At 39.8% G+C, this 25,442-nt stretch overlaps 1 protein-coding gene across 1 annotated transcript in view; it reads left to right on the plus strand.

Annotated features, from left to right (window-relative positions):
- DCAF12 (DDB1 and CUL4 associated factor 12) overlaps positions 1 to 25,442 on the plus strand; it is a 1,353,454-nt gene that overhangs the window by 191,513 nt on the left and 1,136,499 nt on the right. The window contains exon 2 of the mRNA XM_044078016.1: positions 19,433 to 19,687. Within this exon, the coding sequence (XP_043933951.1) occupies positions 19,433 to 19,687 (255 nt within the window). The remainder of the gene's footprint in view (positions 1 to 19,432; positions 19,688 to 25,442) is intronic.

A 25,442-nucleotide genomic window follows, 5' to 3' on the forward strand; every position in this document is an offset into this window, starting at 1 on the left:
AATCTATTTCTCCGAAGTACAAGCTAAAACAAAAGGTGTTTGCTGATGTGTACAAACTGGGAGCGGTCATAGAATCTCCAAACAATGTCAACATCCTACAAGAGGGTCTTCCACAAACAAATGATTGGTGCCAAAGTCATGGCCTTAAACTCGATGCAAAAAAATGTGTTATCTCTTTCAATAAGAGCAAAGTTCCTGCTAACTACCCCATCAATAACAACACCTTAAATATGTACTCAGTAGTGAGAGACCTGGGCACACAGGTTTAATAGCAACCTTACCTTTGATCAGTATGTCCCCACAGTGATAAAAATGGCATTCTATATATCTCATTTCATAAGTAAGGGCATTGCCTCCAGAAAAAAAAAGTTATAACCTGTCTATACTCTTCCCTCATCAGGCCAATAATTGAGTACAATGCCCCTTTTGGTATGTACCTTTCCAAGCACCTGCAGCAGTTGGAGAGACCACAAAGGTTCCTCACAAGGAAAATTCAAGGTCTTCAGCATCTATCCTCTGAGGATTGTCTGAAATCACTGTCACTTTATTCTGTTTCATACAGACTACTCAGAGATGATCTCTGCCTTGCATATAAGGCAATCTTTGACCCTGCTTTATTGAAAATGCTTTATATCTGTAATTCAAATGGTACCATGGGTTACTTGCTCTAAAGGCCTTAACCTGGTTTCTGACATTAATAGAACCTGGTGGAGGGACAGATTTGTCTCCCAGAGGTTATCACACCTTTGGAACAGACTCACGCGTCATGTCAAGCAGAGCATCTTATTGGCCCTCTTCAAATGCAGTTTGGATGATTGGAAAGGGTAACTGTAAATTCACCCTGGGGGTTCTCCCTATGTCCCTCTTGGACAGGGGAAGTAGGTGCTGATCATAGAAATAAGGGTAAAATTTGGCAAGGTTTGAAAGGGATTTTGGGTCATTAGCCTAGTAACCTCCTATAATCCTATGATCGTATGATAGTACACACACTAACATTTACCCATTGTTGGATTTGAACCCCCCACCTATCTGTCCAACACAGAAATAGCCACAAGCATCACAGGAAAACTGTGAGTTGTAAGGGCATAGTATGCAATTTTGACATGCTAACCTCATCAGTGAGCTGGAGAGAAGATGTTTATGGTAAAAGTGGAATAAGGAGATATGGGCATTCTCTCCCATGTAAAAAATTTCCACTGAGTGGAAGTTAATACAGTAGGACTGTTCATGGAGCTATATTTTATTGACATTAAAGCCACACACACGCACATATTCCCCACTGTGAGATTTGAACCTCCTGCCTATCTAGTTATACAGTCTAGAGAACACAGTATTAGGCGGAAGTGCTGCAGGAAATGTCTGAATCTTAAGAAGAGAGTACACTTTTGCCAGGATGACCTCATCATTGTGTTGCAGATAAGAAGTTAGTGTTAAAAGTGGGAGAAACTGCAGAGGGAGCTGTGTCCAAAGTTAAAGTTTTCTCCTGGGTATAAGTGGCTACAGCACATCTGTTTTTGAAGGTTTACTTCCCTGACACTAGAACCGCACAGACACCAAAGTTCACCTCTGTCCGATAAGAATCACCTACCTAATCAGTTGCACTTCTACAGAATACAGTATTACCCACAAGTGCCATAGTAGAAATCTGATTCTTATGAGGATGGAGTGCACTTTTGATAGGATGACTTAATCACTGTGTTGCAGAGAAGCTGTTTGTGATAAAACTGGGATAAGGGGATGATAGAATGTTTGCTCAGGTTAAATTCTTTCCCTGACTGGAAGTTGATATTGCTTGTCTGTTCAGGAAGCTATATGTACATGATATTCCAGGCGCACACACACAAATTCCCCATAGTGAGAATTTGACCTCTTTCATATCTAGATATGTAATCCAGAGAGCACAGTATTAGGTGCAAGTGTGACAGGAGAAGTCTAACTCTTAAGGGCAGAGAGTGCACTTTTAATAGGATGACTTCCTCAGTGTGTAGCAGAGAGGTTGTTTGTGTTAAAAATGTGATAAAAGTGCAGAGGAAGCTGTGTGCAAAGTTAAATGCAGTCTCTTCAATGGAAGTGGACCCAGAGCATTTGACATTGTTACTTACCTGTCACTTTACAACTTTACACTCTCCCAGACACACACACACACACACACACACACACACACACACACACACACACACACTTCCCATGTTGAGAATTGAACCTCCTACCTGTCTAGTTACACAATCTACAGAGCACAGTTTTAGCCACAAGCACAAGAGGAGAAGTCTGAATTTAATAATGTGAAAAAGCACTTTTGTAATTAGTGAAAATTCACTGTTTAGAACAGCTGGTTCTGTGCATAACAGGATGTTCTTCATCTCACATTGCTGCAGTCCTTACACTTGGGTAGTCCGCTGTCCTCGGTCAGCCCGAATATCAAAGTATTAGGCTGACGTCGGTCAAGGCGCTTAAGACTTGACATCAGGACGTCAGGGTACAAATGCGCATGACCGACGTCATATCCTCAGTCTTTTTTGCCGCATGGTCCGATGCAGAAGCAGCGTTGCAAGTGCCGTTCGGCGTTCTGAAATTTTTCGAATTCGGAGTTTCAGACCGAGTCAAAGTTGGCTAAGTACCCGTTGGGAATATTTTAGTTTTTTCTTGCCTCAGTGGTTTACCGGATGTCAGAAAAAGTGAATAACTGTATTTCTTGTGGGAAACAGATACCGCATAGAGATTATCATAATTTGTGTATTCCTTGTTTGGGGCATGAGCACGACGTTGTTGGGTGTCGCTTTTGTGCTAGGTTCAATAAGCGCACTATTAAGCGAAGGTTAGATTGTTTCAGGTTGGTCTTCGGGAAGCGGTGCAATTATAATATGCCGTCGGATGCTCCGACGCCCGCTTCTTCGAAGCGCAAAGACAAAGCAGCTAAACCCAGGCAAGAAGAGTCGTCCGTACCGGACGCCGGTTCTTTAGAGGTGTCAGTGGAACCGGTGGTTCCGCCGGAGGTTTCTCTGGAGTCCCAGGGGGAGACTTTGTTATTGCAGGTTGTGGCCTCTCAGGAGGCAGGTCAGGCTGAAGGGGCTTCTCAGGTTACTGTACTCCCCTCCCTTCCTAGGGTGGTTAGGCCCTCTCCTTCTGTTTCCAAGGCTTCTCCCAGAGGCAGGCCAGGTTTAGCTTCTGTTGGTGTCACTCCTAGTTCATCAGGATCTGTGCCCAAGAAGCACATGCTTAAAATGGCAGAAGATTTAATTACTTTGATTAGAGGTTCTTTGCCCCCTCCTGATAAGAGGCCTAGGGTGGAACCAGAGTTGGGGAGTTTTGAGCAGGCTTCGGATGTTTCAGAGTCTTCGGCTGAAGACTTGCAGGAGTATTCTCCTTATTCTGATTCTGATGTGGATGATTCTACTCCTTCTGCTTCTCCTCCAGAGGATTTTTCTTTTCAGAGACTCTTCATTCCATGATGGAACATTTGAAGTGGGAAGGTGAGGTCTTCTCTGAGTCCAGGAAACGCGTTAGGGAAATTTTGCTTTTACCCCAGCATAGGCCTTTGGCTATACCTCCTGTTCTGGATGTTGTGGAAGATGTGTTTGCAGAGGCTTCTCTTAATCCTGATTCTTTGCCTCCTGCTCCTGTTAAACCGGATAGGTATTACAGGGTGCCTGAAGCTCATAAATATCTTTATAAGAGTCCTAGGGCGGACCCAGAAACTGTTAGTCAGGGACCTAAGGGTGTCAAGGCCTCTGTTGTAAAAAAATCCGGTTCCTCCAGATAAAGAGGTCAGGGCTTTGGATAGATGGGGAAAGAAAGTCTATACTTCTTCCACCTTAGCTATGAGGGCTTTGAATTGCCAGTTTCACATGTTGAAATATCAAAACTATCTACTTTCTCAATTGAAGTCTAAGGTAGATGCTCTGGCGGAAGGTATTGAGTGTAAAGAATTACAAGATTTGGTACATGTTTCTGAACAGGTGGGTAAGCATTCTTTACAATGTGGTTTTGATGCTGTACAGGCGTCGTCTAGGGTGGCTGCCACTGGGTCAGTTCTTCGCAGGCACGCCTGGCTGAGGGATCAGAATTTATCTGACCATGTTAAGACAAGGATTTTAGATGCTCCTTTACAGTCTGATGTGTTGTTTGGTTCACCTGTGGAGGCAGTCTTAAAGAAAATGGAAGACAAGGCTAAGTCTATGCAGACTGTTAAAGATTTTTGCAAGTTCAGCCTCCAAGTTTAGTAGGAATTGGCCTGCTAAGGGGTGGACGTACCCTTCTTATGATTCACAGTCTAGGGGTAGATCTAGGCGTGGTAGGGGCAGAGCTCAGGGCTCTTTCAGGCCTAGAACAGGGAGTTCACCTGCACAGTCTTCGGTGAGGGCAGGGGCCAGTCCTTTCGTAAGCAGGCCCAATGACCTACCTCTTCAGCTACCACAGGCTTCTCGCCTGGCAGCACCTTTGGGAGGAAGGTTGGCACTCTTCAAGGAAAATTGGAGTTTAATTACCCAAGACAGATGGGTATTGGATATCATACACCAAGGTTACAAGTTTTATTTCCATACCTTGCCTCCTTTCAAAGGCATGCCAGACGTTCCTCCTCAGCAAAGAATAGAGGCTCGCAAACAAATTTCTCTGCTGCTTCAAATAGGGGCCATACAGCCGGTCCCTCTGCCAGAAGTGGGCCTAGGATTTTATTCTCGCCTGTTCCTAGTACCAAAGGGGAACACGTGGAGACCAATTTTGGATTTATCTATCCTCAACACTTATCTGGACATTCCCAAGTTCAAAATGTTGACGTTACAACAGCTTTTACCTCTGCTGGGCAAAGATGACTGGATGGTAACTCTGGATCTCAAGGAGGCTTACCTTCATGTTCCTATCAGGCTAAGTTGCAGGAAGTATCTGCGTTTTCGGGCTGGGACTTCTCATTATCAGTTCTCTGCATTGCCCTTTGGCTTATCTACTGCGCCCAGAGTGTTCACGAAAGTTCTGGCTCCAGTGATAGCTTTCTTCAGGCTAAAAGGAATACAGATCTATCCTTATTTGGACGATTGCCTGATTCTGGCTCAAGGAAGGGACGAACTTCTTCATCATTTGCAATATGTGATAGCAGTGCTAAGATGCCTGGGGTATTCTGTGAACGAAATAAAGTCCAGTCTAGTACCCTCCCAGGACATGTGCTTTCTGGGTGTGAGACTGAATACAGCATCCCAGATGGCCTTTTTGACCCCGGACAAACAAAAGAATCTTTCCCTTTACTTCCATCAATTGTCTCATCAGTCCAGGCTGACTGCAAGGACAGTCCTTCAAGCCTTGGGGTTCATGGCATCTTGTATTCTGGTGCTTCCCAATGCCAAACTGCATATGAGGAAGCTACAATGGTATCTCAAAATGTATGGACACAGCACTGCCAGGATATGGACACTGTCATTCAGATAATACCTTGCATTCAAAAGGAATTTTTGTGGTGGGCTCAGGAATGTCACCTAAACAAGGGACTCTCTGTGACCCGGCCAGAGGCGAGTCAGATTCTAACGACAGATGCCTCAGACAAAGCTTGGGGAGCTCATCTAAATGGAAAGTGGATACAAGACACGTGGCCTGCCAGACTACAACATCTACATATCAACTTGAAGGAGATGTTAGCAGTCCAATTTGCATTAATAGCTTTCAAGGATTTACTTCTTCCAGGGCAGGTGTTGATTCTAACAGACAACACAACTGTCATGTGGTACATCAACAAGCAAGGGGGAACACATTCTTATCCTCTATGCAGGCAAGCAATGATTTTGTGGGAGACTGCTCTCAGTTTACAGCTAAATCTTCAGGCAAGGTTTCTGCCGGGAGCACAGAACTCCTTAGCAGATGTGTTGAGAAGGCAATTATGGATCCCCACGAGTGGAAATTGGATCCTCATGTATTTCAGAAATTGACAGTGTCATGGGGAACTCCAGACATAGATCTGTTCGCTTCTCCACTAAACTACCAGCTGCCAAAGTTTTGCACAAAAAGGTTTCATCCAACAGCCTGGAAAGTGGATGCTCTTTCTTTCAATTGGAGCAATCTTCATGTGTATGCCTTTCCACCTCTGCCTCTCCTCCCAAAGGTACTCCTAAAGGTCAGACAGGACAAGCCAAAGATGATTTTAATAGCTCCAGATTGGCCTCGACAGCACTGGTACCCATTACTGAGAAGTCTGGTACGGGAGCCTCCATGACCTTTGCCTTCGATTCCACACCTGCTGTCTCAGGAGAACAGTCATTTACTCAATGTCAAACTTCACTCTCTTCACCTAACAGCCTGGCATATTCTGTTTTGAACCCTGGAGGGTCTCAGCTTCCACAGCAAGTTTTGAATGTTATTTTGGAGGCCAGAAGGCCTAGTACAAGGAAAGTGTATGCAGATAAATGGAAGATATTTTTATTTTGGAGTACAGCAAAGGAATTTGATGTTTCTGAGCCTAATTTAAGTGTGGCTCTTCAATATCTTACTGAGTTATTGGACAAAGGTTTGTCCTTCTCTTCTATTAAGGTTCATGCTGCAGCAATTTCTGCTCACTATGACTGTGACCCACCATTGTTTTCTCATCCTTTGTTCAAGCAATTCCTTAGAGGGGCAAAGAATATAAGACCCCCACGTAGAGCTGCTACTCCTGCTTGGGATCTCAATTTTGTGTTGGAGAAACTCACTCTACAACCTTTTGAGCCTGCAGCTACTGCCGAGTTGAAATATTTTTCATGGAAGACTGCTTTTTTGTTGGCCATTACCTCTGCAAGAAGGGTTTCTGAATTACAGGCCCTTATGGCGGTTGAGCCTTTCTTAATTTTCCATAAGGATAGGGTATCTTTGCGTACTAATCCTTCCTTTATGCCTAAAGTGGTTTCTAGTGTGGCTTTAAATCAAACTATTCATTTGCCTACTTTTTATGCAAATCCCCAAAATAAAGGGGAAAAGATTTTGCACACTTTAGATGTACACAGGCAGTTGCGATATTATTTGAGCAGAACTAAAGGGTTCAGGCAGTCTCAGCAGTTATTTGTTTCATTTGCTTTGAGTTCTCAGGGCAAGCCTGTGTCAAAACAAACTATTTCTAAGTGGATTGGGTTTTGCATTGCTTTCTGTTATTCCCATCATGGTAAGGAGATTCCAGCTGGGATTAGGCCTCATTCCACTAGGGCTACTGCCACTTCTACAGCTTTTTTAAGGGGGGTGGCAACTAAAGATATTTTGGAGGCAGCTATTTGGAGTTCAGTGCATACTTTCTCTAAGCATTATCACCTTCCACTTTACTCTAAATCTAGGGCTGGTTTTGCCACTGCAATTTTACAGGGCATTTTGGCAGCTCCTGCTGCTTTATAGTTTTGCCATCCTCCCTTACCTCTGCTTTGGGATTCTACCCAAGTGTAAGGACTGCAGCAATGTGAGATGAAGAATATAGTACAGTTTTGTACCTACCATAAATGTAGATGTTCGAAGATCCACATTGCTGCAGTCCAATTTACCCTCCCTCCTTCCCCTCTGTAGTTAGAGGTGGTTGTGTGGGTTGGGTTGTAAATATTGTGTATATTGTATATATTGTACATATTATTAGTGCAAGGGTGGTTGGTTGGTTTTTTGCTGTCTTTTGGTTTTGACCTTTCTTTTTAGGGTCTTCTGACATCTGGGGCAAGAAAAGACTGAGGATATGACGTCGGTCATGCGCATTTGTACCCTGACGTCCTGATGTCAGTCTTAAGCGCCTTGACCGACGTCAGCCTAATACTTTGATATTCGGGCCGACCGAGGACAGCGGACTACCCAAGTGTAAGGACTGCAGCAATGTGGATCTTCGAACATCTACATTTATGGTAGGTACAAAACTGTACTTTTTGGGAGAAATGCATACATGTAGATAGGCCAGCGTAACAATACTGTGATTGTGTCATGTAATGACATACTTCTCTGTTAAGATACACTGTCCTTCAGGTCCACTGCGTTACTGTGAGGGACATGCACCTGCTTTACAGTATGGGATGCCAATGACAATTACAGTTGTAAACCAGTGGATTATCAAAGTATTCCTACCAATTTTTTCCCAGATGACTGCACACTTGTCTTCTCTCATACATCCACAATGCATTGACAATGCAAACAGACACTTTCTAAACAAGACAGTTCACTGCAGAATAACAGTGATGGATAATGGATGACCAGGTTAACCAACATTGTAACACAGTTGCAACTGCAGCCACTGGAGTGCATCCATTCATTAACAGGCTGATTTAATTGAGTCAACATCACTCCGAAATCCAAATAACTTGTCAAAATTCATTACAGACATACAGATGTGCAACCTACAAAAAGAATTATTTGCTGTAAATTGTTTTTACTCTCTGCCTGAAGTGCAGCACTACCAAGCTCAGTTGTGTTACTGATGGCAAAGTATCAGTGTATACATAATCATATCTTGATGTGTCAAACTTACAATGGGAATCGGCAGTAGTCTGTGGTGTTTTGTGCTGACTTTCACACAAACATTATAAGCACACAACCATTTGTGGATCTGATGGAATACAGAACAGATATGTGTTATGGTCATGTTTCAGGTGTCATGATTTACACATTGGTTATGACAGTTGCAGTTAGACAACCCATATATGAATGCTAGAAGTGTGAAATATGAAACACAAGAGGGACCAAGCAAGTTACTGACTATGGAAACAGTTGTGAATCACAGAGATGTACTGGATGACACAGATGTGGTAGAAAGAGATGAACAATCAGTAACAGGCATACACAATACAGACATACTAACACATTAGTTCATGTTTCTTTTCTGCACATATTTGTGTTGCGTTGCTGTTAACTTTATCAGCATACTTATTCATGCAAGGTTTGTGCAAGACCGGCTTCACAATAGGGACCAAGCACATTAGTGTAGCAGCAGGATAACTGTGTGTTAAGAAAAGGCTTAGCAAATATTTACCACCCACAGGAGTCGTACAAAATATTCAAAAACAGTTTAGTATATATCTGGATTCAAACTTTGGGGTCTATATTATATCATCGAACACTTAAAAAAACAAACAATGAATAATCAACCCCATGTAAGTGAAAGCTTACAATCTCGAAAGCTCAGAACAGCGATTTTTTTCCAAGGGAAAAAAAAATGCTGTTCCCCAAAAAAAAAAAAAAAAGAGAGAAAAAAATTGAAATAATACATAAAGTAGGGGGCTGTGCCCCCCACACCCCCCTCACTTAAATATACCAACTCCGAGATCGCACTACAGTGCAGAAAATGGCAAAGTAATGGAAGTGGCCAAGCGAATTCTTTCCCTGGGAAAGAATTCACTTAAAAGCCACTTCACTATTTTGCCTTTTCATTGTTTTAAGTTCGACCAAGACGCATTCAATAGAATGCGTCTTCGGTCATCTAATAGGAACCCAAACTTTTACAGTATTCCAACAAAAATCTCAAACCTGAGTATTATCTAAACACACCACATAGGAACTCTGACTTCATAAACTCCAATATGACAACAGATTGCAGAAAAAGAGAATGTATGTATTACTCTTCAGTACCCTCATGACAACAGTATGCTGCCTATTCAACTCTTCAGCTTATTTAAAAGTAGATTAACCTGACTATACATAAGTAGAGCAACAAAAAGTTCCAATTCATGCACAGGAGCAAAAACAGCAGCAAAACCAATGCAGTAGTAACACCAACAAATATTCCAATAATCCAAATGAACTTGAACTCAAGCACAAGGTCGAACGGTTAATAATTATTTATTGCAAAAGTAAGCTCTTTCACCCTGAGGATTCATCAGACTTTAAAACCATTAACAGATTTGAACCATTTAAATAGCAAAGAAACTCACGTTATAGGGTACTCACCATTAACAGATTTGAACCATTTAAATAGCAAAGAAACTCACGTTATAGGGTACTCACAATCACATGCTTCAAAAATTTCAAACAAACAATTAAAGCAAAAGCATATACATGCTTTTAAACCTTCATTCATTTTATGGCATACATTTTATACATTTTGTTTAGTTTTTTTTATGTTTATGGTTGTGCTTTTGCCATAAAATGAATGAAGGTTTAAAAGTATGTATATGCGCTTACTTTTGCAATAAATAATTATTAACCGTTCGACCTTGTGCTTGAGTTCAAGTTCATTTGGATTATTGGAACATTTGTTGGTGTTACTACTGCATTGGCTTTGCTGCTGTTTTTGCTCCTGTGCATGAATTGGTACTTTTTGTTGCTCTACTTTGTTATTGGTGTCACAGGAGCGTTCATCCCTTTGTGGTTCCTGTTCTTTTTAACCTGACTATACATAGCTAAGCACAGCAGTACAAATGGCACCAGAGAATGTGGCCAAAGGCAAAAACTCACCAGATTTTGCCATAAGCTATGTACCACCATTTAGCCTGAGTTGTAGTTGGTACCCAGCACCAGACACTGCGCAAATGCAAAGAAGGAAGACTAATGACCAGAAGGAAGAAGAAACATAAACAGGGTTTGAGGGAGGCAAGGCCCAAGAGCTTATGACAGAAGCAGGATAATGTTAGCTCATAACAATATGTAGGGAACAGCTACACATAAAACAGTCACTAACATTTAGCTAATGCCTTAAAACCCTTGAAAGTAAGCAAAAAGCTTTCTGTAGATCTCAGCATTACCTCATCATACCACAAAGGAACTCCTGCTTCATACACTTTAAATAACACAACTGAAGGTCAGTGACAACTTACTGAAGCAGAAGGGATGGACAGAGAAAGAGAGAGAGAGATGGAAACAGGAGTAGCAACAGTATTTTTTGTGGGCAAGTAGAACCAACTACTGTATGTGGTGCGTTACTCTCTTACTAATTTCCTCATTATTGTGTCATGCTGTGTACAATGAAGTGCTTGCTACAGGAAGCAAGAAAGGGTAGGAGAGTACAACCAATATTAAGATGTAAACAAGATAAGGGTAGCTTACTAAGTGACCCTGTTGGGCTGGAATGATTTTGCAAAAGATGTCTTGCTGCACCATTCAAATGGTATGTTAATGAAATTTGTAAATGGAGATAAATATAAATGCTTGCAGTTAACTATATGATAGGAATATAAAATGTCATAAATAATAATTTTACCTACAGTAGTAATCAAACCCATGACACTATGCAAAACCAATAGTCTACAAACAGGGGAACTACCTCAATGTGCCACATGTGCTTGAGAGTAACCAGTCTACTGTGGCTGAAATTAAATTCTTCTGCTTTTGCCATAGGATGTTAAACGGTATTCACCACTGGTCCGCAATGCCAACCTCTACACAAATCCTGAGGACGAAAAGTGAATACTTTTCCATGGGCCAGTTCTAGCCATGTGTGTTGTATGTGATTCTATTTTTTGACCAGATTAAATGTGTGAAAAATGGGTTGCTAAGACAGTGGGGAAAATCGGGGTGGCAAGAAGAGGGTAGAATGCAAGGGAAACATTTAAGAATTTGTAGGAGGGTGGTGGGAGAGCACCAAAGCTTATCTATGTGTTCAAAACATAAATGTAAAATTGTACAAAGAATTTCATGACTTTTGGAGTGTTACCACACCAGGGATGGGTGACAGCAACAAAATAAAGTTGTATAGGCAATTGGACCATATCAAGTGTGCCAAAGTGACACATAGTTGAAGTGGAGACCTATGTATATGGCATATTTTTTTTTTGGAGAAAGATGAATGTTATGGAAGGTGCTTAGGAATGAGAGGGCAGTAGGTAGCATAGGTTAGGTAGCAGGTGTAGACTTACAGGACATACAAGACAGACAGAGATGGTATGCAAGACAGAGATGTTTAAATAGCAGATATTGTGTAAGTTGTGGTAGAAGAGGAAATTATTGGAAGTAAGAGAAGCATGTTTTTGTTTATCTGGACTGCTCTGTCACCAGAAAGAGTAGGAATTCTTTTATTATACAAAGATCCCCCATTAATATTTAAAAACGTGCATGCTGATTGGTCAGCGTGCACGTTGTAAATCAGAGTTATAGTAATGGAAAAAGGTCCGGTCGCCCGGACTTTTTCCATTACTATAACTCTTTTTTTACAGCAACGGAGAACGCAAGATCTCCGTTGCTTCACACTGTCTCGCTATGTTAAATGGGTTTAACATAGCGAGACAGTGTTTTAAAAAAAAGCAACGGAGATCTTGCTTTCTCCGTTGCTTTTGCCCACAGCTCTGATGTACTGCGTAGGCATATGCATGCGCAGTACATCAGAACTGCCGCAGAATACCAGACAGCTGCGGAAGGGCAGCAAGGAGGCGTTATACAATGCCATTATTTAAGAAAAGTAATTTTTTTTTCTTAAATAATATCATTGTATAATAGCAATAACCCATGCCTAGGTGTGGGTAATGCTGGATTTAAACATGGTTGGCTTTGTTTGGCCACTCGGGCTACGCCCTCGTGAACAAACCACACCAACCGTGGGTAAATCCCGCATTACCCACACCCAGGCGTGGGTTATTGCTATATTCTTTCCTGCAAGTATGCAGAAAGTTGAGCCTCAGATTCATGTTAATGTATCCAGCTTTTCTAAGGATGTTTTTCCTGCTGGAAGCGAAGATTGTTATGCAGCCTAAAGAGCTAGAGTGATAAAAACAGTTTTGAGGGAGGGAAGTAGAAATAAGCAAGTAGAAAGTCCAGAGAGCAGCAAGAGAGATGGCCTGTCAAACCTTTCCCATTCTTCTGGCAGTAGATTCGGGATAATCACATGGAGATTGCGATTTTTCACTAAGAGACAGGGAGAAACACTGATGACCATGCAGAAGGAGAATGGAAGTCTGCAGGGACAAGAAGATTTGGTAGCAGAAGGAATGATAAGACAAATGTGGAAGCCCTCCAGTAGGAAATCCAGATTTTGGAGAAAACCTAGAATACAACTTTTTGGACAATCTGAGAATGGTTTCAGAAATGTTAATTATGGAAAGACTTGAATGTCTAAAGGACACAAAAAAGAGCCTTATTGACATATACCTTTTAAATGTAGAGATAAGTGATTTAATGGTAGCCATTTGAAATGTCGGGACCCACTGGAGTGAGTCACGAAATATGGTGACTTAATGGGTGAAAGAATGGACTTGTATATTCCAAATCCAAGATGCCATTTCTCACAATATTCCCTTTTCTCCAAGGTATGGTGGTCTTGGATTTCATATAAGTTTAAGGGGATGTCTGGGACTTGCCCCCCCCCCCCCGACATAGGGGAGTGCTGGGGGGGTTGCTGCCCCTGCTGAAAGAAGCTTAAAGGAGTAGAACGCTTTTTGAAATTTACTCTCTTCCTATTTATTTTTTCTTTTTGTTGGCTTGTCAGCACTTGGCATTTTGAGTGCCAACATTTAAATAGTGGCCAGTTTAAGCTATGTGGGGATAAAGTGGACCATTGCAGCACCACACTTGAGGAGATGCACATTAGTTATAGATAAATCCCATAAGCTGTCAAACTGTTATGTAAACACAGTTAAGAAAAACTCAAAAGTATTTGTTAGAATTGTAGCCATATCAAAGGGGTAAAATGTCATTGAAGTTTGAATGTCTGAAAACAGGTGTAGTATGCCTTTTTCAGAGACCGCATTCTAGGGATATGTATTTAGAATTTAAGTGGCAGTTGGCATGAAAGGCAAGTCAGGGTAAGCATTAACGTTAGAGATTTTAAAGAACAGTAGGAGAGAGGCCTTGGCAGGCAGTAGCAACAGCAAAGGCACCAGATTAATAAATGTATGTTCATCTTACCTCAGGAAAACTAAAAAAAGTGGGCGAAAGTAATGTTTGCAGGTGAAGTTTGGGGAAGGGGGGGGGGGCTAAAAGAAAGCAGTAAAAACTAAGTTGGTGAATATGGGAAAAGGTGTAGATGGCACACAAATCCTAACATGATAGTAATTGTATCTAATTATTTGGGTGGTGTTTTACTTGTTTGTATTGTATTGCATTGCTTATCTGTTAAGAATCCATTAGGTAGAGTATACAGTGTTTGCAACTGAGGCAGAAATATAACCGTGTGAGTTGCACAGTAAAAGTAATTAAGGACTGAGGAGGGGGCCTTGATAAGTGACAGTGGTAGGAGTGGGTAAATAATGTCACTGGGAAGGAGGAGTAAAAGGAATAGTGTTAAATGCAAATGAAAGTAAGAAAGTGAAATCTTTCTAAATGATAGATTAAACTAACACCCAGAGTTGTGTAGAATAGTTTTAAAATAATATCGAGGAATGAAGACGTTTAGAGCTTGGTATTGTAAGTATGCAAAGCTAGGAGAGAGTCTGTGATTTGATTTAATTGAGAGAGAAGGGGGAGATGTATGCTTGCGAGAGGGCTAGGGAGTGGAGAAAAGTCCAAGCGAAAAACATTTGAGATGCAAAGATGATAGCACACTGAAATGTTAAGCTGTGCTGTAAGGGAGATTTTTGTATTGGGGGGTTGAGATCCATGTACATAGTTTAGATTTTAAATTGTTGCAGAAGTGATTTTTTTTTTCATAATTTTATGTTCAGGCTGCTAAAGTTTAGAAAATGGACTACACACTAGTCCAAAAAACAAAAAGGTTTAAATAAATAGCCAGGGAAGGACGAGGTTTCTCCAGGGAAAAGAGAAGGTTAGAAAGAGATAAATGGGCTTAGGCTAAAAATGGTGAATGTAAATAGCTTCACAGACAAGAGCTAAGACAAAAGTGTTAAGAGTAGTTAAGTATATGTATTAGTGATGGAAGCAACACATTTCTATAAGAAAGAGAATTCTATAAGGAAGAGAACTGATTTGCTTAGAAAATGGTTTAGAAATGGATTGTTTGCTAACTGGTTAGAAGGGAGAAAGGGAACTGTTACATTAGTAAAAAAGGGAGTGCTACTGCAGATAGAAGTAAAATCTGATGAACAGGTAAGATTGCTATTCAGAAGGGGAGAGTGAAGAAGTTGGCGAATCTTATTAGGAATCACAAAACAGAATTGAAAATTTTATTGGGTGAAGCAGTCTTATTCAGTGAGTAGGAATATTAGCAGGTGACTAGAATATGTTGTTAAATACAGAAGACTTTAGTGAACGACGGAAGGTAGTAAGTGACTTTGCTGGAAAATAACTGCTGAAAATTGTAATAAAATTATGGCATGGTAGATATTGCTGATAGTGCATTGGGTAATAGGATGTTTACTTTTATTTCAGGACAGCATGGAACACTGGCACGAATAGACCGTTTTTACATAATGGAGGAACATGAATATTAGAGTAAGAACTTCCATACTCAGCCAGTGATCCTTATAGATCATGCACTGATTATATCAGAGATGAAAGAAATTCAGACAGGGAGCAGAAATACACACTGGAGATTAAAGATAGGATGGCTGAAATCTAAGGAGAAAAAGGGAGAATTCCAGAAGAGGGTACAAGAAATTAAAATCGTGGAAGAATTAAAATTAGGGGAAATGGAAAGTAAGGACTGAATAAAGGAAGGAGTTAAGGCTTGGATGCTGTGGCAGGAGAAGATTAATTGGACAGAAGTCGCAAAAAAATGAAGGAGGTTTGTTCCAAAAGATCCGAGTAATCCAGGGACCTGTAGACCAGTTTCAGTTTTGAACCGTGACTATAAAATGTTTGCATCAATCTTGGCAGACAGGTTAGCTAGAATTCTGCTGAGAGCCAGTGTAGCTTCATTAAAAGTGGGTAGGCATTTGATGCATTAAAAACTAAATTATTACATGTGCTTTGTGAGGTCTGGGTTAAGTGATTTAACCCATATAACACTGAGGATACTTTAGACATAGTTTTACTGCCTGTATTCTCTGGAATTTTTGTAAGCAAAAATCTTTTGATGTGCATTGGGTGCATCTCTGGGAGGTATTGGTTAAAATTAACTTTTTGAGGGTTTTACTGGGTTACTGCAGGATATATAGAAGGATTCAAGAGCAGTAGTAAAAATAAACAATGGACTTTCACCATAAATTGGTGTATAGAGAGGGACTAGGTAGGGATGTCCCCTTTCTTCACTGTTATTTGCATTATATCGTGAACCACTTGCACAGAAGATGAGGCAGTAACGCTTGAGAGGCTGAAAATGGTATGGAAATGAGAACAACTTGGCATTGCTTGCAGACTAATTCTTTATTTAACTAATCCAAATACAGACTTGCCTCGTTTGTTTGAAATCTTAAGGGGATTTAGAGAGGTGTTTGGGTGCAAAATAAATAAGGAGAAATCTTAGGTTGTATGTGGAATTATGCACCAGCGCATGACTTGGTACAGAACTGCCCTTAAAGTATCTGGGAGTGTGTATATTGAGGAACTCAGAGTCTCCAAAGGAGACATGGGAACAAACAAAAGTTAAAATACAGAGTCTGCTGAAGAAATGGAGAGTACTGGGGGCAAAATGAACCAGAGAATACAGGCAGTAAAAATGTTCATAGTACCAGGCATTTATATATGACCCCAGTAAGATGTTTTGTATGGCAGTGAGCAAACAGAAAACTATATCAGGGGACACACCTCACAGAGTAGGCTGACAAACAATGATACTATCTGTGGAAGATTGAGGACTGGCAGTAATGCACTTGCAGGAGTATTTTGAACAGCACAAGTGTAATTAGTATGTAGAGTGCAAAATGTAAGATATGTCTCCAAATGTTAACACTTGATACTATATGAAAACAAGACTGGGAGTCGAAGTGGGCTGAATATTTGTGTGAAGAAGAGCAGTGGGAGGAGAGGATGGAACCCAAGCTGGGAAAGTTATGGAGGAAACTTTTAAAGACTATGGAAACTAGCAATTTGAGATCAGTCCCAAACAGAACTGTATTTAAGAAAAGGGTGGTGAAAGAAAGTTCTATTTATTGGAATGAAATGAGACCGAGAAAAGAGTGGGATGGCATGATTTGTATGCTCATTTTAATAAAGTTTGACATCTCAGCAAAATATGAGGAATATAGAGAAAAAGACTGCAATAAGACCAACATTGGTTGAATTAATGTTAGAACAGATTTGGTTACTAACAGAAGAATAGTAAGCAGAGTTCATAGAAGCTCAATAATGGATGGGTAATGAAGGATAGATGTGCAAGGTTTTGGGGAGCACAGTTGGGTAAGCAGGTTGGACATGAAAAACAGATAAAAATATGTAGTATTCGCAAGGAGGCTACTAGAGCCTAGAAATTTAGTGTTTGCATGGAAGCGCTTGCATAAATATTTTTACACCCCAAATAAAAAAAAAAAATACAAAAAAAAGTTTCCTGGGTCAAGCGTAAATTGTTTGGCAGGTGTGTAAAACTGAAAGCATGTGACTGGGATTATATATTTTGACAATGTGTGAAGTTGGGTAGATTTAAGAAAGATTTGGTGGAAGAGAGCATGAGTGGTACCTGGGGAGGAACAATTTTTGTTTGAGCCGGATAGCTTAGGTAAACAATGGCACTTTGGGGTATTACTGTCTTTAGTAGTAGTAGTCACATAAAATTGTATAATATATAAATGTGGGGGGGGGGCAGGAACCAAATATACAGGAGGTAACAATGTTTTTGTATGCGCTAAGGGAAATAGAAATATGGCAAAGATGATGAGTAGTAAAAAGCATGAAAAATAGGGATATTGGAATGCCATAATGCATGAGTGATTGTTCATGAAGAAAATAAGTAAAACTGGAAAAACGAAGGAGAGCTTAAATAGTGAGTTGATAATTCAGGGTGCACAGGAGGTGGAGAAATGTGTGACAAGTATCAGAATTAGAGTTTTTTTTTATCTTGCAGTGTCCTGATTCTAACAAAATATGCCTGCAATTCCTGGTGTTGGGTTGGATCCTTTGCTGTTTTTTTATTAATGGAAGAAAAATAAAATAATAAAATGAAATTGAGTGCTAGCTGCCAGGGAAAATTTAAAAACTAGTCCACCATGCGTGCAGACTCATAAAATGTACAATGTATGCAGTGAAATAAAACCACTAATAGCAGTGTTGCAGAAGGCACATTTTAATAGAAATGAATGAGAATTTTACAAAGGATTTCAGCCTGGGTATTTAGCAGAATATCAGGGGAGTAATTATTTCTAGAGGGGCTCCAGTAAAGATAGAGGAGTGTGGAAAAGAGACAATATTAGTAAATTTGTGGTAGTAATGGGTTATTTACAGGGGAGGAGGAGTGTACTGTGATGTGTTTATTTTCCACCTAAAACTACTATTATGGAGTTCGAGAATTTTGGAAGAAATGGTCAGCTTTCAGCAATGAACATTTTTTTTTTATGGGTGGGAACTGTAACTTGGTTTATAGTAGTAAGGATGTATCAAGGATATAAAAGGGACACTGTAACAAAAGAGGGTAGATTTTTGAAGAAATATATGAGAATATTTGATATATAGATGTGAATTCAGTAGTAAGAACTCAGAATTTACATATTTTTCCCCAGTGTGCAATAATTGGTCTAGATTGGATAGACATTTTATTTCACAGTAGAATGTGTATTTAATTAAAAACTTTTATGCAAAAACTAAAATAAAGATGCAAGGTAATGAAGTAAAAATGAGACACTGGAGCTTTCCTGATTGCCTGTTAAAAAGAGGAGTTAAAAAATGATTCAAGAGTTATAAGAGAAGAAAGAAATTTCTATAGAAGGGATAGCTAATAGGTGTGATAAATCAAACAAAGTAGAAACGAGAAAGAGATGGGAAAGAAGTAATAGGAATTTTATTAGAGTGGTTGAGAATGGTTAAAGTATTGCAGAATAAAGGGAGTCTCGTAGAGCAAGAAGAGGCGCAACTGCAGAGTGCTTATGGGAAGATAAGATTGGGATAAAATGCATGAGTTTTGAAAGATTGCTGTTGAGCAACTTTTTTAACATCCTCAAAAGCACAAAAACTTGTAATACAGCAACCTAGGCAGCAGAAAGTAGAAAGGGTGTTGCCAAACTTGGGCATCCTGTGAAAAGAAAAAAATAACCAGACATCTTATAGCGGTATTAGCGGGTTTTTTTTGGAAAGCGTGTTAAAATTTGTATAAAGCAGAGGAATGTGGAAACCAAAAAAAAAAGCGCAAATAAAATCTTCATGGAAAACTTGATTATGCCAATGTTTGAGGAAGATTAGGTTTAACAATTAAAAACCAAAATAGGAAAATAGGAAACTGGGAGGTCTTCAGGAACAGATGGCATTTCTGTGGTCCAGGTGACAGAGAGAAGTGGCAGGATTATCCAGGGATAGTAGTACAAGATGTGTGCTTGTTTTTGCTTTACATTTTGTACAATACTGTTTTAAATTGTTTTTGTTGCAAGCAGTGTTTCAATTGAACCGCATAACATTGGTAAACATCTTTGTAGTTGTTTGTTCTTGGAATTGTTAAAAATGTACACATTTGCTGAAAATATCTTACCATTATTATTAAAACCTGTTTTAAGTGAGACTTTTAACATTGTTGGTACCATGAGATTTAATGGTACTGTTTGCGTCTTTGTCTCTGCAGTTTATTTCAGAACCTCCTCCAAACAAAAGGAAGAAACTTCCTCCTACAAAACGATCATTCATCTACTATTTGAAAGGCAGAGAGGCCAAACTGCAGAATGAGTTGGGCTACCAGAAAGCTTTACGTGTTTATACGGCCCACAAGCTGCCTGCTATACTGAAGGAGAGAGAATATCAGCTGGGAACGCTCAACAAAGTATTTGCATCTCAGTGGTTGAATCAGCAGCAAGTAGTTTGTGGGACAAAATGCAACACAGTAAGTTGGAAGTGGTTTCTTTAAAATGTTGGTGGAGAATTTCATGCAAACCTCTCAACTTTTAGTGCAAGAAATCTGGACAAAGCCAGACAAAATGTGGTGACAAAGTCCTAAAAATAGGGACATATTTTCAATATTGTTCTTATAAACTCAGAAAGTTGCTAGATTAACAGGGGTTGTTTTAACATGCATTTTTCTGAAGGATTTGAAGTCTGAAACCCAAATGTATGTCATCATTTAGTGACTTATATCCTCAGATCATCCCAGTTATTTGCATAAAGCCACAGATTTTATGAGGAACAGACCAAAAGTAAGAGCCAAAAATCTGGACATTCTGCAGAAACCTGGACAGTTGAGAGGTATGTAGTAAGGATGTTTCTGTGATAAGGGTTACATTAGCAGGGAGTCAAGGTTTTGGTTTCTTGGATATGTAAGACATCTGTATAGTTTTCTGTAGCTTGTCCTACCACCGCATAGACCAGAGCTGTACACCAGGGTTCATAATGATGTCATCTGGTCACATCTTACATAAAACTAATACTTGTCATCATTATTACTTGCCAATGCTTTGAAATGGTAGATTGCTTGTTTTTATTTTTCCTAGTCATGAGGAGTTTGTTGATCCCAATCTCCTTTCAAGCTGTTTTACTCATGTTTTTGCCAAACTTTTTGAATGTGCTTAACTAGATAGAGTAAAGAATATCTTCCTGTATGTTTTCATAGTGTTTCTCAGTGATGTTTATATAAGTACAGTCCTTAATATATTGATGCAGTGATTTTCATAAAACAATGCCATCACATCTAATGTACGTAATTCAGCAGTTGGGGATTACCCTCCTTTCCTATCGGGAGTTACCATTGGTGCTCCACAGGGTTCTGTATTGGGATTACTTTTTTGGGGTTCTGCTCAAATGTAAAAGTGGCAAATGGGATATGGATAACCATATATGCTGATAGTTAAATGGCTAACATAATTACTACAGTAAAAGATGCTGAAATCCTTCATGAAGGTCTACAGAAAATACACAGTTGGTACAATTGTTATGACTTCACCTTTAATTTCAGCAAGTGTAACATCAGGAGGCTTGGAAAAAGGGCATGAATTATGATTGCAGAGTAACTGGTCATATTAAGAGGAAGACCCCATCACTAAAGATCTAAACCAGTACCCTCAGACCTCTTCCATAGATGTATTTGCGGCAAGGAAGAGCTGACTTGCGCCCTGTAGCTCTGTGCGCGCGCGAAAAAAACACCCTTCCTTCCGCGTTAGACAGATAGATGTAGAGAGAGAGTGAGAGATAGAGAGAGGATTTGTCATTTTACACAGACACCAGGTAAGCTAAGTATGTTGTAGCAATCTTTACTGTAGTCATTAAAAGCACTGCAGAATGGTAGGAAGAAAAGGTTGGTATATGACAGTTCAGGAACATTTGTTTGCCACTCGCTAAGTGTTTTTACCTTAGGCATCGAAACTTGGATTTTGTTTATATGCTTATTTTCCCTTAGTGATGTTGCAGATCACACATAGCTTGTGAAGTACACCACTCATGGAAGATGTAACTAGTATTTCTATAAAAAGCTTTTCTGTAATGGGGTTGTCTGTAAATGAGGTTTGTGTTTTGAGGACCAGTGTCTGAAATTATATGTTTGTTTCTGACGAGATGCATATGTAGCCTGATGTTTGGCTCCTTCTGTGTGTTGTATTCGAGATCCTGACAATATTTGGCAGCATTGATGTTCCTGGACCTTCCGTACCTTCTGGGTCAGTGTTTAAGAGTGAATAGATGAGGTATGACTGTCGATCTTATTGACACATCGCAGATTTCACACTGTTTGTTGCTATTCCCTTGTATGTCAGGTTCATTTGCACGGTCACTGATGTTTTTCAACATGTACACACGGTGCCAGATCTTTGTTTTGTTCCATGTGTAGTTTAATTTGTCTAATCTCAGTAGTTAATGCCTTTTGTAAGTCAGTCTCTACTTATTGAGAGGGCGTGATAGACAAACCTACTGTTTGGTTCCTGCTGAATTCCTTGAACAGGAAAGCAAGGTTTGACATGATGCATTGTTTGGTGAAATAAAATGTTTGTTTTGAATAACTGAAAGAATTGTAATGCTTAAAATTGTAGAATAAAATGTTTGTAGATCCTTTAAGATTGTTAAATGATTTTGGAATTTCAGAAGAAGAAGACAGCAGAAAAATGTTTGATGTGGGCATCTGTTACATTAAAAGTGTGGATATTAATATAAATATGAGATTTTTCTTGGGGGAGAGTTCTGGAGGTATGGACAGTGATCTGTGTGAAGTAGGGGCAGTCCTTTGGGTGTGGTTAATAACAAGAAAGACTTGGAGAGTTGTGAGGAAGAATAGTATGATGTGTGTTTTAGGGACGGTATACAATTTATTAAAAAAGAGATAAGAATTACAGTAAAAGCGTTAAAGCAGGAAACGTTAACCCAAATTTGAAGTTTCAGTGACATGGATTTGGTGCCCTGACTAATACAGTTGTGGCTTGAGTACAGTTAATAGCCTAAACACCAGGATAACTAGAAATAATCACTGGTCTTCTTTCTAACCTTGGATAGGAGGGTGAGTGAGTACTAATACTGTTTATTCATTCATGGTGGATGCTGGGTGGCCATTGTCAGCAGGCTGTAAACTAGCTGCACCTCTGTCATGTCACATGTCCTTCCAACATGTAGTACTATATGCTAGTGACTCAGTACATTAAACATCTGAGTTTTAAGTATTTTTAAACTCGTGATAGTACTTGTACTACAATAAATTACAACTACTTTTACTTTGTTGACTGGAATATTTTTGGATTTTTATCTAGTTGAACTGCCATCAGGTGCTCACACTTGATTCTTATGATTGTTTTGCTACTTATTACTATTTCTGTTGCTCATTTTGCATTTGAGGTTTATATTAGCTGCTTTGGTTGGCTGCTGCACATAGTTCTTTATATATATATATTCATATATACATATATATATTCTGTGTGGAGGCATGCGTGAATTACTAGTCCTAAAACCTTAATGATGTCTCCAGCTGTTTCCCAGGATCATCCTATTAAAGACCCCCCCCCCTCTTTTTTTGCTCTTCAGTTAATGTGAGACTTTTTTTTTTTTTTTTTTTTGGTCCTCACTTGCCTTTTGCCCCCAGACCATTTCTTTTGACTCAATGCGGGCCTTGCAACTGAAAAGGTTGGACACCCCTGATCTAAACAATGCTATACAGCAGTTTGAACTTCTGCTGTAGTGTGTCTAGCAAAGTCAGGAAAGCACGTTCTAAAACCCACTTCTAAAGGGCATGTAAATCTACTTCAGGGAGATCATTGTATCAGGTTTTGTAATACAGTGATCCTTTATTTAGTACAGTACTGTCTTTTGTAGCCTTTGGGGGTGGAAACCTGAATACACTTGGAAAGTATGTGTTTTAATTAAAAAAAAAAATCATAGGGTTGGAACATTTGAATTGTTAAAAGCTTCAGGAACTGAGGTATTCTAGAAGCTGTCTGTGGCCTGTAAGGCAGTATCTGATTCAGCTTCTGAAAAGAAAGTTTATGGTTGAGTATACCATGGGGGGGGGGGGGGGCGCGGGGGCAACACCAGAACAGATCAGGAACTCAATACTAAAAATAAATACTACTAATTTTAAAAAAAAGGTGAAAGGTGCATTATACAGTGCTGTCCAAGACTGTGGAATAAGTTTCCCCTTGCTGTCAGGAATATGCATTCATTAAAATAATCTGTATGTTTATATGTAATGTAGAAGATGTCAACATGGGGCTGTGGCCCAAGCTTCCTGAAGTTCGGTAAGTCTGCAGCTTGACTATCAATTCTAAAAACATGCATGCCATTTACAAGCCACCTGAGGCTGCTTCAGATACTTTTATCCTTGTCTGTCCATAAAACTACCATTTTGTAACTGGGGTCATAATCTGAGACATGTATGCTATTTTGACCACATGACCTCTTGTAGAGAGGACTTTTTAGAATTTTACCCCTGTGTTTCAGGGCATTAGCTAAGCTACTTAGCATTTGTTCCTCAACTTCAGATTATTGCTCACTGTAGTATTTTTCACTGAAAAGAATAACATTCCTGTAATGGGTTATTGGATTAGCCTTTTCTATGAGATACATGTACACTTAAGAGTGAAGGTTTATTCATTTACAGGTGACCCATTTTGATAAATTGAATGAGTAACTGGTTCTGCAGATGTGACAAACTTGTCAGTTCATAATAATGACTATGTTAGTGTCATTGTGAGATCTGTTAACCTATTATGTCTTTGGTTTGTCACAGGTATGCAACTTTAATAGTGAGGGCCCTGGGTAGAGCCTGTGCATACACCAGCAGCACTAAACTCATATGGAACTGCATCTTATCCTTTTCTCCCCAATGCTTAACCAGTGAAGAAGCTGTTTAATACAGCTTTGTATTTTATTTGATAAGATGGTTAGACTAACTGAGGCCGAAACATAATTTTTCATGTAATAAAGGTGAAGTACTTGCTTGTTTTTTTTAGTTTTAGATTTCAAAGAATTTAATTTCTGTGGCATGTTGTGTATCTTTAGTTTTGTAGCTGAAATATACTTTTATGTTCATACCTTTTTTACTTTTCTGTGCTTTTACTGAAGAATGATTTAGGCTTTTAAGGCTTCTGTGTCTTTTCCAAATAGGATCTTTCCTTTCTGAGGCTCTGTTTGCCACTTTCTGGTTCCAGAAAGTAACAGTTGGACATAGGGTAACACTGTCTTTTGTAGCTGGGCTAATTTGACCAAAGCAAAAGATTGCATTCATGTACCACACAGTGAAACTAACTTCTTCCTTTGACTACTACTGATTTGTGCAATGAATTATTTCAGCCTTGATAATGTTTCAGGCATGTGCTGTTATATGAGAACTCCCCAACGACTACACCTTACAGGTGTATCAAAGCCTAAAAAATTAGAAGAATTTTTTTTTGAGCCCATCTCAATCCATCCAGATGTTCTTCGTGTTTCACTGTTGCAGTCATTACATTTGGGTAATCTGCTGGCAGGTTGCCCTCAGTCGGCCTGAATAGCAAAGTCTTGGGTCCTGCGTCGGTTGCTGTCTCCTCTTCCATGACGTCAGGTCATCAGAGGTATAAAACATGCAGCCGACGCCATTTTATTCAGTCTTTCTTGCCACGCGGTGCCCAAAGCAGAAGCAGTTCGCAATTACCAGTCGGCCGACTCCTGAAATTTTCGCATTCGTGTTTCAGAAGCAAAGTCTTCAACTAAAGCTAAGTACCCCACTGGGGAAACTTTTTCTTGCTCCTTACCGATGTCGGTAAAAGTTAATTGCATTACTTGTGGGAAGCAAATACCTCCATAAGGATTTTCATTTGTACTGTATTCCTTGCCTAGGCCCAGATCATAACGTGCCTTGCTGTCGGTTTTGTGCTAGATTTAACCAACACACTGTTAAGCATCTGTATATTTTTGCTTCAAAATATTTTGGATCCAGATTTAATTACCTGAAATGTCTGTTAGCAATCCGACTACCGGAGTTCACAAAAAACGTAAAGAAAAAGGCAGAGACAGACCGTCTAGGTCCAAAACCGACGACAAAGCTTCTCCTAAGCCAATCGCCAGTTCGCCGGTACTCGGTGAGGCGCTTTCGCAGCCCCTGATACCCGCTACTTTTGAGTCGCAGGCCTCTACCGAGACCCATGTGGCATCCAGTATGCAGCGAGATTCTCAGAGTATTGAACCCGCGGATG

This window comes from Protopterus annectens, chromosome 1.part1 (assembly GCF_019279795.1).
Source record: "Protopterus annectens isolate FY-2018-M chromosome 1.part1, PAN1.0, whole genome shotgun sequence".
In the NCBI taxonomy this organism is placed as follows: domain Eukaryota; kingdom Metazoa; phylum Chordata; order Ceratodontiformes; family Protopteridae; genus Protopterus; species Protopterus annectens.